The sequence below is a fragment of the Fundulus heteroclitus genome, unplaced genomic scaffold, assembly GCF_011125445.2.
Source record: "Fundulus heteroclitus isolate FHET01 unplaced genomic scaffold, MU-UCD_Fhet_4.1 scaffold_906, whole genome shotgun sequence".
Lineage (NCBI taxonomy): Eukaryota > Metazoa > Chordata > Actinopteri > Cyprinodontiformes > Fundulidae > Fundulus > Fundulus heteroclitus.
The window spans coordinates 23035-37112 of NW_023397369.1; the positions used below are offsets into that span (position 1 = coordinate 23035).

A 14078-nucleotide genomic window follows, 5' to 3' on the forward strand; every position below is an offset into this window, starting at 1 on the left:
TGTAAACCAAATGTAGACAAATATGCAGTAGGGTGCAGCAGTGATTTAAAAGTAGACAGTTGCATTGTACACAGTTTTGCAGTACGTTTCCGGTTAAGGTGCAGCATCAATTTTGCAGAATACGATACAATGTGCAAATGTGAAAATGTGCAAATCAGCGAATCTAGTGTGGTACACTTTTATACTTCAGCAGTTCAACAGTCTGATTGCAGCAGGGAAAAAGCTTTTGCAGAACCTAGTGGACCTGCAGCGGATGCTGCGGAACCTCTTTCCAGAGGGCAGCAGGGAGAATAGTCTATGGTGGGGGTGTGAGGGGTCCCTGATGATGTTACGGGCTCGAGACACACAGCGCTGCGATGACATGTCTTTAATGGAGGGAAGAGGAGCCCCGATGATCCCTTCTGCTGTCCTCACCACTCTCCTCACGTTCTTCCAGTCGGAGGCACTGCAGCCTCCACACCACACAGAGAGACAGCTGGTCAGAATACTCTCTATGGTGCTTCTGTAGAAGGTCGTGAGGATGGGCGGGGGCAGGCGGGCTCTCCTCATCCTCCGCAGAAAGTACAGTCGCTTCTGTGCCCTCTTCACCAGTGACGTGGTGTTCACAGTCCAGGTGAGGTTGTCCGTGATGTGCACCCCCAGGAACTTGGTGCTGCTGACCACCTCCACCGCTGAGTTGTTGATGAGCAGTGGAGCATGGTGAGGCTGGTTCTTCCTGAAGTCGACGATGATCTCCTTCGTCTTCTCCACGTTCAGGATCAGGCTGTTGTCTCTGCACCAGTCCACCAGCTGCTCCACCTCCTCTCTGTAGTCCTGGTCGTTGTCGTCTCTGATCAGGCCCACCACCGTTGTGTCGTCTGCAAACTTCACGATGTGATTGGTGGTGAACCTGGGGACGCAGTCGTGTGTCATCAGGGTGAACAGCAGGGGGCTCAGGACGCAGCCCTGAGGGGAGCCCGTGCTGAGGGTGATGACATCAGAGGTGTTCTGTCCGACCCGGACTGACTGGGGTCTGTTGGTGAGGAAGTCTAGCAGCCAGTTTCGTAGGGGTGTGTTGAAGCCCAGATGCTCCAGTTTTCCCACCAGATGTTGTGGGATGATGGTGTTAAACGCTGAACTGAAGTCCAGGAACAGCATCCGCACGTGCGTGTTCTTCTCCTCCAGGTGTGCCAGGCTCAGGTGAAGAGCAGAGGAGATGGCGTCCTCAGTGGAGCGGTTCCGTCGGTAGGCAAACTGGAACGGGTCGAGTGTTGATGGGAGACTGGAGACGATGTGTTCCTTTACCAGCCTTTCAAAGCACTTCATCATGATGGGAGTCAGAGCAACAGGCCGGTCTTTATCGATCCCCGATAGGGGAAATTCATGAAAATTCATAAATTATCTGTTTCATTTAAAATTCATCAGTCAGGTCGTGTACAACACAAAACATTTGTTGCTGCAAATAGGTGTTGAGTTTCTGTGCCCCACTTAACTTATCATGCCATAGACACCACTGTGTGCATATATATAAATCTTCAAAATGCAAATGGCTAACAAGTTGTCTTTGTTCCACTCTTTCATACAAGCTATATTTTTTTAAGGTACGTAATCAATAATTGGCCTGTTTTCAGGTTTTTCAAGCTGAGCTGCGGATCTCTGTGGCTCTCCCAAAGATAACAGGGATGTCATTGTTGTTGCTCTAATTAGTGTTCTGCTTGTATGTTTAAGCAGATGGCCATTTGCAGGAAAAACATACTCTCTCCATTTTTGGATGACTGAACAATGCACTGTCAGATGTTTGAAGCTTGGGACAGTGCTTTAAACTTCTCAGTGGCTCCATCTGAATGCCCTTAATAATAACTTCTAGCTCCTATTCCTTGACCTTCCATGGGGTCAACAGTAAGAACTCTATCGTGGATAGGAAAGGAGCTTTGGACGGCTGTGCCGAATTCGGACAGCCTTTAACTCAAACCTCATTACGTGGGCGCAAAGTGCTCTCTGCTTCCAGGACATTTTCTTTGATACCCCCGAGGGGTCTGTGCTGATACCTTAAGGGTTCTTAGTGCCAATAAGGGACGTCACGGGGCTCCTAGAAAAAACTAGCCATGGGAGGGAGCATACAGGCTACTTCTCCTGCCTCCACTATTCGGACAGCCCTTATCATGGCAACCGCTGACGCACTTCCACATTGGCTAAAGAGTGCTTGCTCTCTATTAGGATTGAGCCCACAGCTTCATCCCTGTTTTCGTCACAAAAGGTCTGCATGCAGACTCTGAGACGTTTACAGAAAGATGCCCCCTGCAAGGGTTTTACTGTGCCTCTAGATGGTTAGATCAGCTCACATGTTTATCAGACCAAGTTACCCTTAATTTACACATTATGACCCAGGTGGGACTCGAACCCACAATCCCCAGCTCCGGAGGCTGATGCCTTATCCATTAGGCCACTGGGCCCACATACTAAGCCTTTAAAAAAAAAAAAAAAAAAAAAACAAAACAAAAAACTAAAAAAAAATTTTTTAAAAAAAACCTAACGAATGGATGAATCGATGCATCCTGTTTGCAAATGTTTCATATAAATATAGATATAACAGATAGATCAAAGGGGATTCAGCTCAGTGTGGAAATTCCTTGGTATGTCTGACGTAATGTAAGCAGCTTACTACACTGACCACATCACGTAGCAAATGTATTCATAGTGGAACTTATCTTAAGATAATTTTGCCAATAACTCTCACTTAAAGTGCCTTGAAAAAATATTCATACACTTTGAGCCTTTTTTACATCTCTCATTGAGAATAAACCTCTCAACTGCAACTCTCATTCTTAAATGAGTTGTGATTTTTAGCAACGGGTTGTTGTTTGTTTTTCAGCTGTTGCTGTGAAGTCAACTGCCCCTAGGTCGTAATAAAGATTCTCAAATCTGAAATCCACAAAACTGACCACCAATGCTGACAGGCGAGCCAAAGAGAGCATTAAACAAAGAAAAAAACAAGAAGGAGGCTATTGTAACTTTGAAGGCGCTACAAAGATACAGCTTAGACAGGAAAGTCTAGATTGTATTATTCTTTCGCTTCAGAAATCTGGCTCGTATGCAAGAGTGGTGAGAAAAGAGTAATTGCTAAAAGACATACATGTGAAGTTCCGTTTAAAGTTTGCCACAAGCGTACACCACAAAAGCGTGTGAGAGGGTGTTCTAGTAAGAAGTGACCAGAACACTGCAAAAAGGGAACTAAAAGTAAGTAAATTCTCTTGAAATTGGTGTACTTCTCCTTGATTTGAGCAAACAAATAAGATTATCTACTATTTTGATCCCTAAAATAAATAATACACTTGAAGTAAGACGATTGAGATGTGTTGTTCCTATTTTAAATGCACAAATCTTATTCTATTGGCAGATCATTTAAACTTGCCTGCTCAAATAACGGCCATATACACTCATTTCAAGAAAATGTTATTTACTTTTAGTTCCCTTTTTGCAGAGAATGTAACTCTCCGGTCTGTGTGCCAAAACACTAAATGTGGAGGAAAACTGGACCCTGAGAAAGCTAAATGTTAAAACGGGGGTGGTGGCAGCATCATGCTATGGGGTTCATTTTCTTCACCAGGGACAGGGAAGCTGGTCTCAATTGGGAAGATGGATGGAGATAAATGTATTGATTTTGCAAAGATGAATTAGAAAAAAAGGTAGTCTGGACATGCTGGAAAGTCACAAAGCTGGTAAAAACATGCCCCAAAATTGGACCTAAAGATCCAATTACAGCAAGAGGTGTTTCTACAAATTCTTGACGTCAGGTGGTGAAAGCAAAAGCACTCCAAACTTTTCATATTTCTTATTTGAAAAATAAATACATAAATATTCACCTTCCAATTGACACTATGCAGCCCTTAATTAAAATAAATTTTATTGTGACATTTACAACAATTCAAGCAGTGTGAATGCTTTTGCAAAGCAAATACCTGGTTATTGTTCTCGTGATTCGACTACCACAGCAATGACAACATGGCCTTAACTGCACATTGGTTACTTTTGGTTAATTTATTTTGTTACCTGTTTTGGGCCATTGCACAACACCAGTGATTCTTAACCTCAATTCACTTTGAGTAAATAAATCAATTTACCCCGTACAAAGTCACCAGTGTTTCAATATCCTAACAGCACCTTTAGAATAGTTTCTCCGCTTGTGTAAGCCTGTAGTGAATAACACAACGAATGATGCAAAAGAATACCTAAAGAATTAGTGAAACTTAAAGGTTTTCACTGTAAATGTTTTCAACACTTAGATGAAAGTGTAATATCTGTAATTTATTGTGTTTGTCACTCACTTTCCCAATGAAAGGCATTTAAAGAAATGAACGCACCACAAAACGTGGTTACTGAATGTCCCCACCCACACATTCAGGAAGCCATGAATTATGAGGCAGTTAACAAAATATACTGTAGCACGAAAGGGGGATGCTTTAAATCACCCAGGTTGGCGAGGTCAAGCCGTTAATCATCATGCAGGCAAGGTTTTCTCAATCAATACCGTGTTCCTCGTGGCTCTCATGGCCCTCGGTAGGATGTTTAAGTTGGATAGAAACAAAATAATGTTATTAAGGAAAGGCATGAGCTCTGTACATTCAAAACATTCCTGAAACAGTCTTCATTGTTTGAATGTTTATGTAACAAGTAAACACCAGCAGGGCCTTATGAGATTTATGCTAAATGTGTTTCTCCGCCAGTTTGGAGCCCACACGTGTCCGTGACAGTGAGCCAATCGGGTGTGTTTTCTTTTTTATACCAATAAGAGCCCCCAGCCTAATAATCAAATCAGCTTTATTATTCACATGTGTTTGTATGCTAAACATCCCCAGGTAGATATTTTTGGATTATTGCACTTTAGCTCTGCATTATACAATATAGAACAAATGAGAAATATACGTCTGTGAAGGGAGGACAAAGCACTGCCCTGCAGAGGAGTTGAACACAGCATCAATGTAAAGGACACACCTGCACATTGATGTGCGTCACATTCCAGAAAGCCTGGTGCTATCGTGCAAAGTTAGATGACGGCAAAGGTTCGTTCAGACTGGTTTACAGACATTCACCGAATGCTTGGTATACACACCCTGTTGGAGAGACACATTGCATTGGCTGTGTGTAGATGAAAGTTGATATTCTTGATATTTCCTGATATTTTACATTAAGCTTTTGAGTTTGGTACAAATCCCAGCTCCAGAGGCCGACGACTTTCCCATTAGACCACATGGTCATGTCGTGTACAGTTTGAACGTAGGTCCAAAACCGTGGCAAAGTGGACTTGATTTACTGAGTTAGGCATTTTACAAAACACACATATGTCATTTCTATACAGAAATACCTGGTCTGTTCAATTCAGCCATACAGATGGATTCAAAGTCAACCCCAGTTGTAAAACAATGCATTAAAATTCCATTTATCCTGTCAGATGTTAAATAGTTTTCTATCTAAAGAAACCCAGCCAACTGCATCGAGTGACTGACTTGCTTTAGCCATCTCTAGATGTTTTCTTCAGGAGCGAAAAGTTGTCTTTTAATCCTACTCCTTAGTCCAGAAATACAGACAACACCGGAGATTGCTGTCACATGTAGAGCACAACCACTACAGGCTAATCACAGGATGGACTGCACAATGGCAGCGTAGAAGATGACTAGCATCTCCTGTGGAAGATTGTACTGGATGTAAAATCTCTGCTGGGCCTTCTCCAGAACAGTGTCTATATTTGCAGAACCATTCGGGTCCTGAGAAATGGTGGTTCCTAGGAACCAGAAGTGATCCCCAATAGACAGTGTTGTTGAGGACAGTGAGGAGAGGTAGAGTGGGGGGTGTTTTCTGGAAGTCCACCATCCTCTCAGCTGTCTTGAGTGGGTTAGGCTCCAGGTGGTTTCCATCGCACCACTGGAGTAGCAGATCCCCCTACCGTCTGTCTGTCTGCAGACTCGTCAAACAAGTTCCACAGGTAGGTCGAGTCATTTGTGCACCGAGAAAAGAGAAGTGGTGTGAGAGCACACCCCTGGGGGACGCCGGTTCTGATGGTTTTTGTGCAAAGGAAGATGCTTCCCAATCTCAGCTGCTACTGCCGGTCAGTCAGGATGATGGTGAAGGCTGGCACTGTGAGCTAGGTGATCCTCTGATGGAGGATGTCTGGTTTGGTGGCAGTGAAGGTTGAGCTGAATCCAACATTCATTGTAATTTATGGTCAGTGAGTAAAAGATGAACGAATGCTGGAATTGAATCAAAATCAGGTTCAGCAAAGAGCTGCTTTAAGAGTGTGCACACTTATAGAATCAGGCTTTTTTATTTATTTCATCTCTCTCTAACAGATTTGTCGGGTATTCAGTTGAATTGTGCAGGCAAATGACACATTAAAGGTGGAAAAATATTCTACAGCAAGATTACAGGGCCATTCATTAAGATTTTATTTTCTAAAACTTGTATAAACTTGCATAAACCTTGAATCCTATAAAGCTTAACACATGTTATAGATCCTGCTCCATGTTTTTTCCAACTTTGGGGTTAACTTGCTTAAACAGGTGAGGATATTGTTAGTTTTGAATATAATTTAACCTTCACACCTTTATGTTCATCCTGTAATGTTAGCGCTCTGTTCACTTCATCAGTTTGCCCGACCAGCACAAATACTAGAGTCATACACATACACTAGAATCAGACCTCTCCTTCTTGGATTTGCTCCTATCTCATGTTTCCTGATCACCTCTGTTTTTGTGTCAACACTGTATCAAACCATAATCCGGATGTTTTTGATAGTCTGTTGCTTACTGAGACAGATTTTTCATGCTCACGCCCTGCTTCACACCCTGTAATGATACAGATTGATGAACGGCTCCACAAAAACGCCCACCACAGCTCTGGGTCGCCACCTGACAGACGTACTGGTGTTGTTGGGTCAGGCCATGTTCACTAATTTAACGTTGTGCACATGTCACTGACTCCTTGATGGACTGCTCTGCTGCGTGACAGACATCAGGAGTTTTTATTTTTTTTTCTCAAAGGGACGAGGGGCTTCAGGGAGTGGGAGGAGGAGGAGGAAAAGAGGAGGGGTGACGCTTGCATGCGGTGATGTTCTCTGTGATCACCCTGGGTAACTAACGCTCCGGATTCATCATCCGACGATCTCACGAGGCGATCAGGTATATAAGCCGGGGCACACTGTTCTCCATAAAACAAATTCATACCTCAAGAAGTTGACCTCAGTTTATCACCAAAGAAATTGGTAAGTATTTCTTGGTTATGATTTTATTCATTTTATTACTTACAGCCAAACCAAATTTAAAGAAAGTATTAACTTTTTGATATGTAAGATCCTCGAAATGGATTTGCTTTCCTACACATTTGTCTTCGAGAGATTTGCAAAGCAGAGTCTTAATGGACATATTTCTTTCTGAACACAGCTAATGTGCTCTCTGGTGTTTGTTATTATGGGGATTTATATCCTTTAAAAACAGAAGTAAAATAAAAAAAAAATTAAACATCAACAAAGACATAATTTTTAGGACTACCTTAATTTTTTTCTAGTGTCTAATTTGTATCTACTTAAATAAACTTTGCTAAATGTCAAAATGAGTTGCATTGTATTTCTTTGCATGTCCCCAAGTACAGCCTAAGTTAATCAGCAGCGCTCCTTCCGTCCTCCTCAGTGCCTTGACCGACTCCCCTAACCCCAGCATGCTGCCCGGGAGAGAAGCTGCTGTCCGGCAGTGCGTGCTGACGAGTCCCTGGCTGCCCGCGGCTCTGGTGCTGCTTCTGGTGCTCTCCTCCAGCTTCACCCGTGCTCACAGCACCACGGTGGAGCACGACTTTCACATCGTTCACAACGTAGACAACAGAAGTAAGAACCACTGACTCTCCTATTTCACTGAGAACTGTTACTGCTTTTAGAGATTATTATTTATCATTCATATTATTTCTCTCTTTCTCTCTCTCTCTCTCTCTCTCTCGCTCGCTTTCTCTCTCACTCTCTCTCACTCTCTTGCTTTCTGTCTCTCTGTAGTTCACCTTATTCCCTTGTAGTTTAAAACTGGGAGCTATGTGAACGCTGGTTTTTGTTAGTTAATTTAAAAATGTATTTAATTATATATTTATTTACTTTGTGCAATAAACCCTTCTTCCTACAATAATGTTTATTTATGGTAAGATAATGCAGTTGCCATTTTATTTATGGAGTAAAGAACGTAACACTACTTCCAATGTGATTATGTGATTATGTGTTATTATTTTGATAATTTTACCCACTGAATGAAGTTCATCATATATATTACAGTAAGATGAAGAGCAGTTGCTTGTAATGTGAAGGACATTTCCTTTAGTATGTGTCCTAAATATTTAGTCAAAATGTATTATCTGTGTAGAGAAAGGAATCACAAGAGTGTGAATAAGCAAAACTTAACATTTTAAACTGGAAGACACATCTGAAATGAAACAGCAATGTGAGTTATTTTATTGCAACAACTTAAATGTCTTTGCAAAATGATTATAATCCTGTTTTTGTCTCTGGTTCTTTTGTACAGATTATGTTTGGGCGTTTTTCTAAATGAGACATTTGATACTAAGCATAAATTCTTTGTACAAATTAAATACCTCCCTTTTAAACTCTATACTTTTTTTGTATATATCTAGGTTTTCAGGGATGTGTCTTTCACAAATTGTTCAGCTTTTGTTTTCTTTAATATAATTATAAAATGTAGGATATTTGGTGTAAGATTTAATACAATTGAGGTTAGATTCTAAAAATTTCAGAACCTGGTAAAGGTTCATTCATTTAGACGTTGAAAACAGAATTGACAGGGGTGCTTCCAATATATTATGTATATATCCACGTTTTACTTCATTTGCTGCTGACGCTTGTATCTCAATGCAATGTCCAGGTCCAGAGATAGACCCGTTCTGGTATGTGGGCCGTGGGGTGCGACCCATAGGGCGCTTTGGGAAGAGGCACAGCAGCGTTGACGCACTGGGAAACAGCGGGATGCAGCCTGTCCTCAGGACTTTGGAGCTGCTGCTCAACAGCCTCAGAAATAAGGAAAACCTTGGAAAAGTAATCGGTGGAGAAGAAAACGATTGGTTGCCATGATGCCGTGTTCTCACCTTCTGTCCACAAACATTTTTTTATGCTCTTATATGAAGCTGTAAATTTGTGTTCTTTTAATGTGCAAGCTCTGAGGTTAGTCATGCGTGCAGAACTCATTCTCCAAAAAGTATCTGTATATAAAACAATGCAAAGTATATTGATTAATAAATAAGGATGATGTTGGGATATCAGAGAATACTCTTTGTTTATTTGTGTTTGCAAGTGCAAAAGAAAACGCTCACTCCAAACGAAAAGGCTTCTTTTAAGTTTGATAATTTTATTTCATAATACATTTTATTTCTGAGAGTATTGTGGCACATAGAGAATCTGTATTTTTTGCATTTTATTATTTTCCCCAACATGTCATATGGATTGCAACAGACGATTACACATAAAAAAGTGAATGGCCCGCTGTTGGCTCTGTGCACAGTGAAAACCTCTCTCTTGTTTCTCAGACGAGATTTAAATAGGAACAAAAGTAATATCTGTTTTTATCTCTGTGTCACTCACTTTCATTTTTGAGAATCCCAGTATAAGATTAAGTTACTGGTATCTGACGGCTATAATTTTGACCTCTGGTATGAATTCAGCCTCACAGGTTCTAGCAATTTTTACACATTCTCTTGCAAACAACACTGAAGGATTTGACTGGGCAATAAACATGTTGCATTATATTATATCCATTTGTTTTTTTTTAACACATATACATACATTAACAAACGTTTCGATGAGATAATATTTGTTCACGTTAGAAAAATACAGGACACCGATGATTGGACCCTTGCGGATGTGCTTTTCATGAAAAACTTTACATCAATCCCATAAAACCAGAAACATGCTTTTATACTACAACACCTTTGGAGAACAAGACTGACAAAAGTAGAGGATCAATGTGAGCAAACTGAAAGATGTGAGAGGCTGTGATGAAAAGGTCACTAATAGAAGAGGGAAGAGCATTCATACTGAGCATCATCACGTCTTTTATTAAGTCCATCACGGACATCCAACCCTGTTTTTATGTTTTGTCAAAGCAAAAACAACCACGTGTGTGGCTGAATCAGATTCTAATTCATGTAAGTCATCCCCGAGTAAAGAAAAGTTACCCAGAATGAAAGGCAGTCTCTTCAAATCCAGTGTCTAAGGAGTGTACAAGTACAGTGTGAATCACACTTGCCACTCTAAAAACGCCTTTTGTTGCCACCTGTGTTTTTGTCACACTGATGTCAGTACTGCTGATAAATGAAGGCTTACACTGATAGCAGTTTGAATTATCCCATGAGAGATAGAACTAATTAGGGGTCCTTGGAGGATAGAATAAAGCCTTTAATTTGCAATAGTCCTTATTTCAGCGGTATTGCATAAAAATGTTTTTGCAAGTACAAAAATAAACAGTTTGTAACAAAATCATGTTTTTTATGGCATTTATGATATAGCCCAGTGGATGCTGCTATATAAAAATCTCAACAGGATTTTTATTGTTACAGCACAAACGTTCAGCTATGGCCCAGTAAAGGGAAACAACAAAATCAAAAGTTTTATTTAAAAAAAAAAAAAGGCCACAAAGTTTAAAACACAAACCAACAATGTAAAAGAAAAGAAATTCTATAAGGAAGAATTTTTCTACCAAACTGTAGACCATACAGAAAAGCTTATTTCTCTTTTGAATAATTTAAAAGCATCACCTCTAATTGTATACTGTCGGTCAATTGTAAATTGCTGCTATTTTATAAAGCAAGAAACCAAAGATTCATGTTGGCTTAACATTTCTAAAAGGAGACTCTGGTGTCAGCCACTGTTACTGTTTTGTAAATCTTGCCACTTTTCCAATTGTTGGCCATCCAACCCAAAGAATTTTTCAGAACTGCATAATTTATTTATTTGAAATACATGTTGTTGAGTAAGCTGTTGAGTTTTCAGCAGCAGCATATTTTACAGTCAAATATTTAATCTATTTTCCCCTTCATCCAATGCTAATGCTAAGATAACTGTTGGAAATTCACCAGCTTCATTAGCTGCTGGCTGCCTACATCAGTAATTATATAACCCATCATATTTGAACCCAAACTGACCTGAAAATGAGACTTGCTTTAATTATGGTAGAATAAACTAATTTCATCCACAATTTCAACAGACTTAGGCTAGCTGTTTCCCACACTGAGTGGGAAACAGCTAGCCTAAGTTAAGCTAACTCAGTTAAGCTAATTGGCCGATAACGGTTCTTTGCTTCAGTAGCTGCTGGTTACCATTTTTTGTTGTATTTCATGTACACCATATGTAGACTCAAAGGGATCTTAAAATGAGACATACTGGACTTAGGTTATGGTTAATTTCATCTATATCTTCTACAGGTTTAGACAAGCTCCCCACATTTTCCATATAGGTACATAGTTAGCTAACTGGTTGTTAGAGCCTCCTTGGCTTCATTTGCTTCTGGTTGCACATGTTATTTCAGCATAAATCATGTTTACACTCAAACTGATCTTAACCAGAAACATACTAGAATTTAGTTATGGCAACAAATGTGGGCTTGCTGAGTTCCACTTTTTGTATGAATAGCTAAGCTGACTGGGTATCTGAGGTTTGTATTGTTCATAAACTGCTGGTGGCCCATTCATTTCATTACATTTAGCACAAACTATTCTCCAACTAAAACTGAGCTCTAAAAAACATATTGGACCTTAATTAACTATGTTAGAATAAGCTTTTATTTATTCTAGTTTTTTAAGATAAGCTAGCTGTTTCCCCCTCCCTGTATGCATAGCAGATGATGCGTTCTAGTTCTACTAAGACGTGGGATTTTTTTTTGTTTGTTTTGAGTTGAAAATACAATAAGAAAACCCTAATGCTGCGTTCACACCGAACGTGTTTTGAGTTTCTGGGACATCTGGTTTACAGGCAAACTCTTAGGGGAAATAAAATAACTCAACGCTCTAGGAGCGTTGGGAGGGCCTACGACGTGTTTCAACAGTCAGGAGCGGCTCGTTTTGAGCCTCAGCATCTGAAGCGGCAGAGGCTAGAGTTGGAAAATCTGAACTTTTGCAGCTGGACGTGAAGCATCAACCAATCAGAGACGCTCTGCTATGTGACGTAGTGGCAAATTTTCCAACGGGACAGAAGGAACATGAAAAGCCAGGAAGTCTACAATGGAGGGCAAACTCATCGTCTCTGTTTGTACTCATCCTAATATCTATGATCAGTCGAGCTATCACTACAGAGACAGTAAAGGACCTTGCCTGGAGGAAGATTAGCGAGGAAGTTGGGATCTCAGGTAAGTCATCAAAATGTCCCCCCAGTTGGCCGAGGCAGATGGCCGTTCACACTGAGCCTGGTTCTGCTGGAGGTTTTCCTCTCCACTGTCGCTTCATGCATGCTCAGTATGAGGGATTGCTGCAAAGCCATGGACAACGCAGACGACTGTCCACTGTGGCGCTACGCTCTTTCAGGAGGAGTGAATGTTGCTAGTAAAAACTTGATGCAATCTACTGGGTTTCCTTAGATATGAAACGTTTTGACCAATCTGTATAATTTGATTGAATTTGACTTTGTAAAGTGCCTTGAGATGACGTGTTGGGAATTGACGCTATATAAATAAAACTGAATTGAATCGGAAAACTTTTAACACTGTAAATATTTCCCCTCATTTGAGGAAAACAGGATAGCTCCTCCCAATATGCGCCAAACCAGTCTGTCCACACTTTGCTCAGAGCATCCAAGTTTAGGCGTTGGACTTCTTTTTGATGTTCAAATAGCATTCGGTCTAAACGCAGCATAAGAAGTTCAAATTTTGATTTGGAAATTTGGAGGTCAGCAAACCACCCTGAGTTCAATATCCAATATGGCTGCCATGCATAAAAAATATGCTAAAAAGTGTGGGTATAAACCTAGCTCTGTCAGTTTCTGTCTCATTAATCCAACAACTCACATGGTATTGTACAACCTCAGTTTGGAAACACTTTCTTTAGTGTTTGAGCACAGAAATTGGAGATTAATATACATATGAGAATTAGCAAATCCTGCCGGTTTTTCCAACTCCGTACTGGAACACATTCAACCCAGGTGTGACATAATCCTCAGAAATGAGTCCAGATTTCGTAGATAAATGGAACGTAGCATGAGATAACTGGCTGTTGGGTATCATCCCTAGATGCTGGGTGTTAATTAGCTTCATCATAATTAGCGGACTGGCATCTAAAATACACTACATTACAGCTCTTAGGATATTTAATTCCTAGCTTTAGATTGACTAATATCACAAATGTGCTATGTATTTATTTTAGCTGCTGCATATTGCAGTGACAGAAAAAGGAGAACAATTTTTTGGCCCTGATACTTTGCAAGTGCAAAACACTGTTTTCAGGTACATCGAGTGCAATAATTACTTTGTAAATAGTTAAAATACCAAACGTTTTACAGTCATCTCCACATGGTGATTTGATTTCTATCTAAGCGTGTAAAATGGAATAAAAATAAACTACAACTTTCAATGGGTATTGCAGAATAGGTAATTACCTTTTTTCCTCTTACTATTTTATTTGGGAATAAAAAATATGACAGCGCAAACACTGCCTTTTCCTTGTAGGGCACTGAATCACAGAAAGTTTCACACGATCTTTACACAACTTCATTTTACATAAAGTAACAACACTTGCAAACAGATAGAAAATGGCAATGCATTGTTCTTTGTCTGTACAGATATACTGTATATATACTGTATTTTAGTTGTAACATGAGGATTGTTTGCAGATTTTAAGGCAGATACACCAAATGCTGAGTCATCTTACATGAGTGCATTGAGGAAGGGAATACTGAGGATCAATGATGAAAAAGACAAACAGCCAGTTGTGTTTTCCTGTGAGGTGCGACTGTTGTGGTTGGCAGAGAGCGGAGAACGCAGGGCAGGTGTCGGCCCATGCTTGGCCTAGAGTTGGAGGCAGATGCTGGGTCAAGGCACTAGATGTGAAGGGCCTCTGTCCCTGAGGCTCTGTAAATT

At 40.4% G+C, this 14078-nt stretch overlaps 1 protein-coding gene and 1 non-coding gene across 2 annotated transcripts; one reads left to right on the top strand and one right to left on the bottom strand.

Moving 5' to 3' along the window:
* Nucleotides 1-2359: 2359 nt before the first annotated feature.
* trnar-ccg lies at nt 2360-2432 on the bottom strand. Its single transcript has one exon. It is a non-coding gene; the product is annotated as a tRNA-Arg (tRNA).
* Nucleotides 2433-6469: 4037 nt separating this feature from the next.
* Nucleotides 6470-9284, top strand: prlh2 (prolactin releasing hormone 2). The gene is made up of 3 exons (XM_036134771.1): nt 6470-7234; nt 7659-7849; nt 8886-9284. The coding sequence occupies exons 2-3, from the start codon at nt 7687-7689 to the stop codon at nt 9089-9091; spliced, it is 369 nt and encodes a 122-aa protein (XP_035990664.1). The 5' UTR covers nt 6470-7234; nt 7659-7686; the 3' UTR covers nt 9092-9284.
* Nucleotides 9285-14078: the final 4794 nt, after the last annotated feature.

What these genes read in the sequence shown, in the direction of transcription:
- prlh2 (XM_036134771.1), top strand. Translation starts at nt 7,687, where the DNA reads ATGCTGCCCGGGAGAGAAGCTGCTGTCCGGCAGTGCGTGCTGACGAGT. An exon ending in TCACAACGTAGACAACAGAA is followed by an intron (nt 7,850 to 8,885) that starts GTAAGAACCACT and finishes TGCAATGTCCAG; the next exon opens with GTCCAGAGATAGACCCGTTC.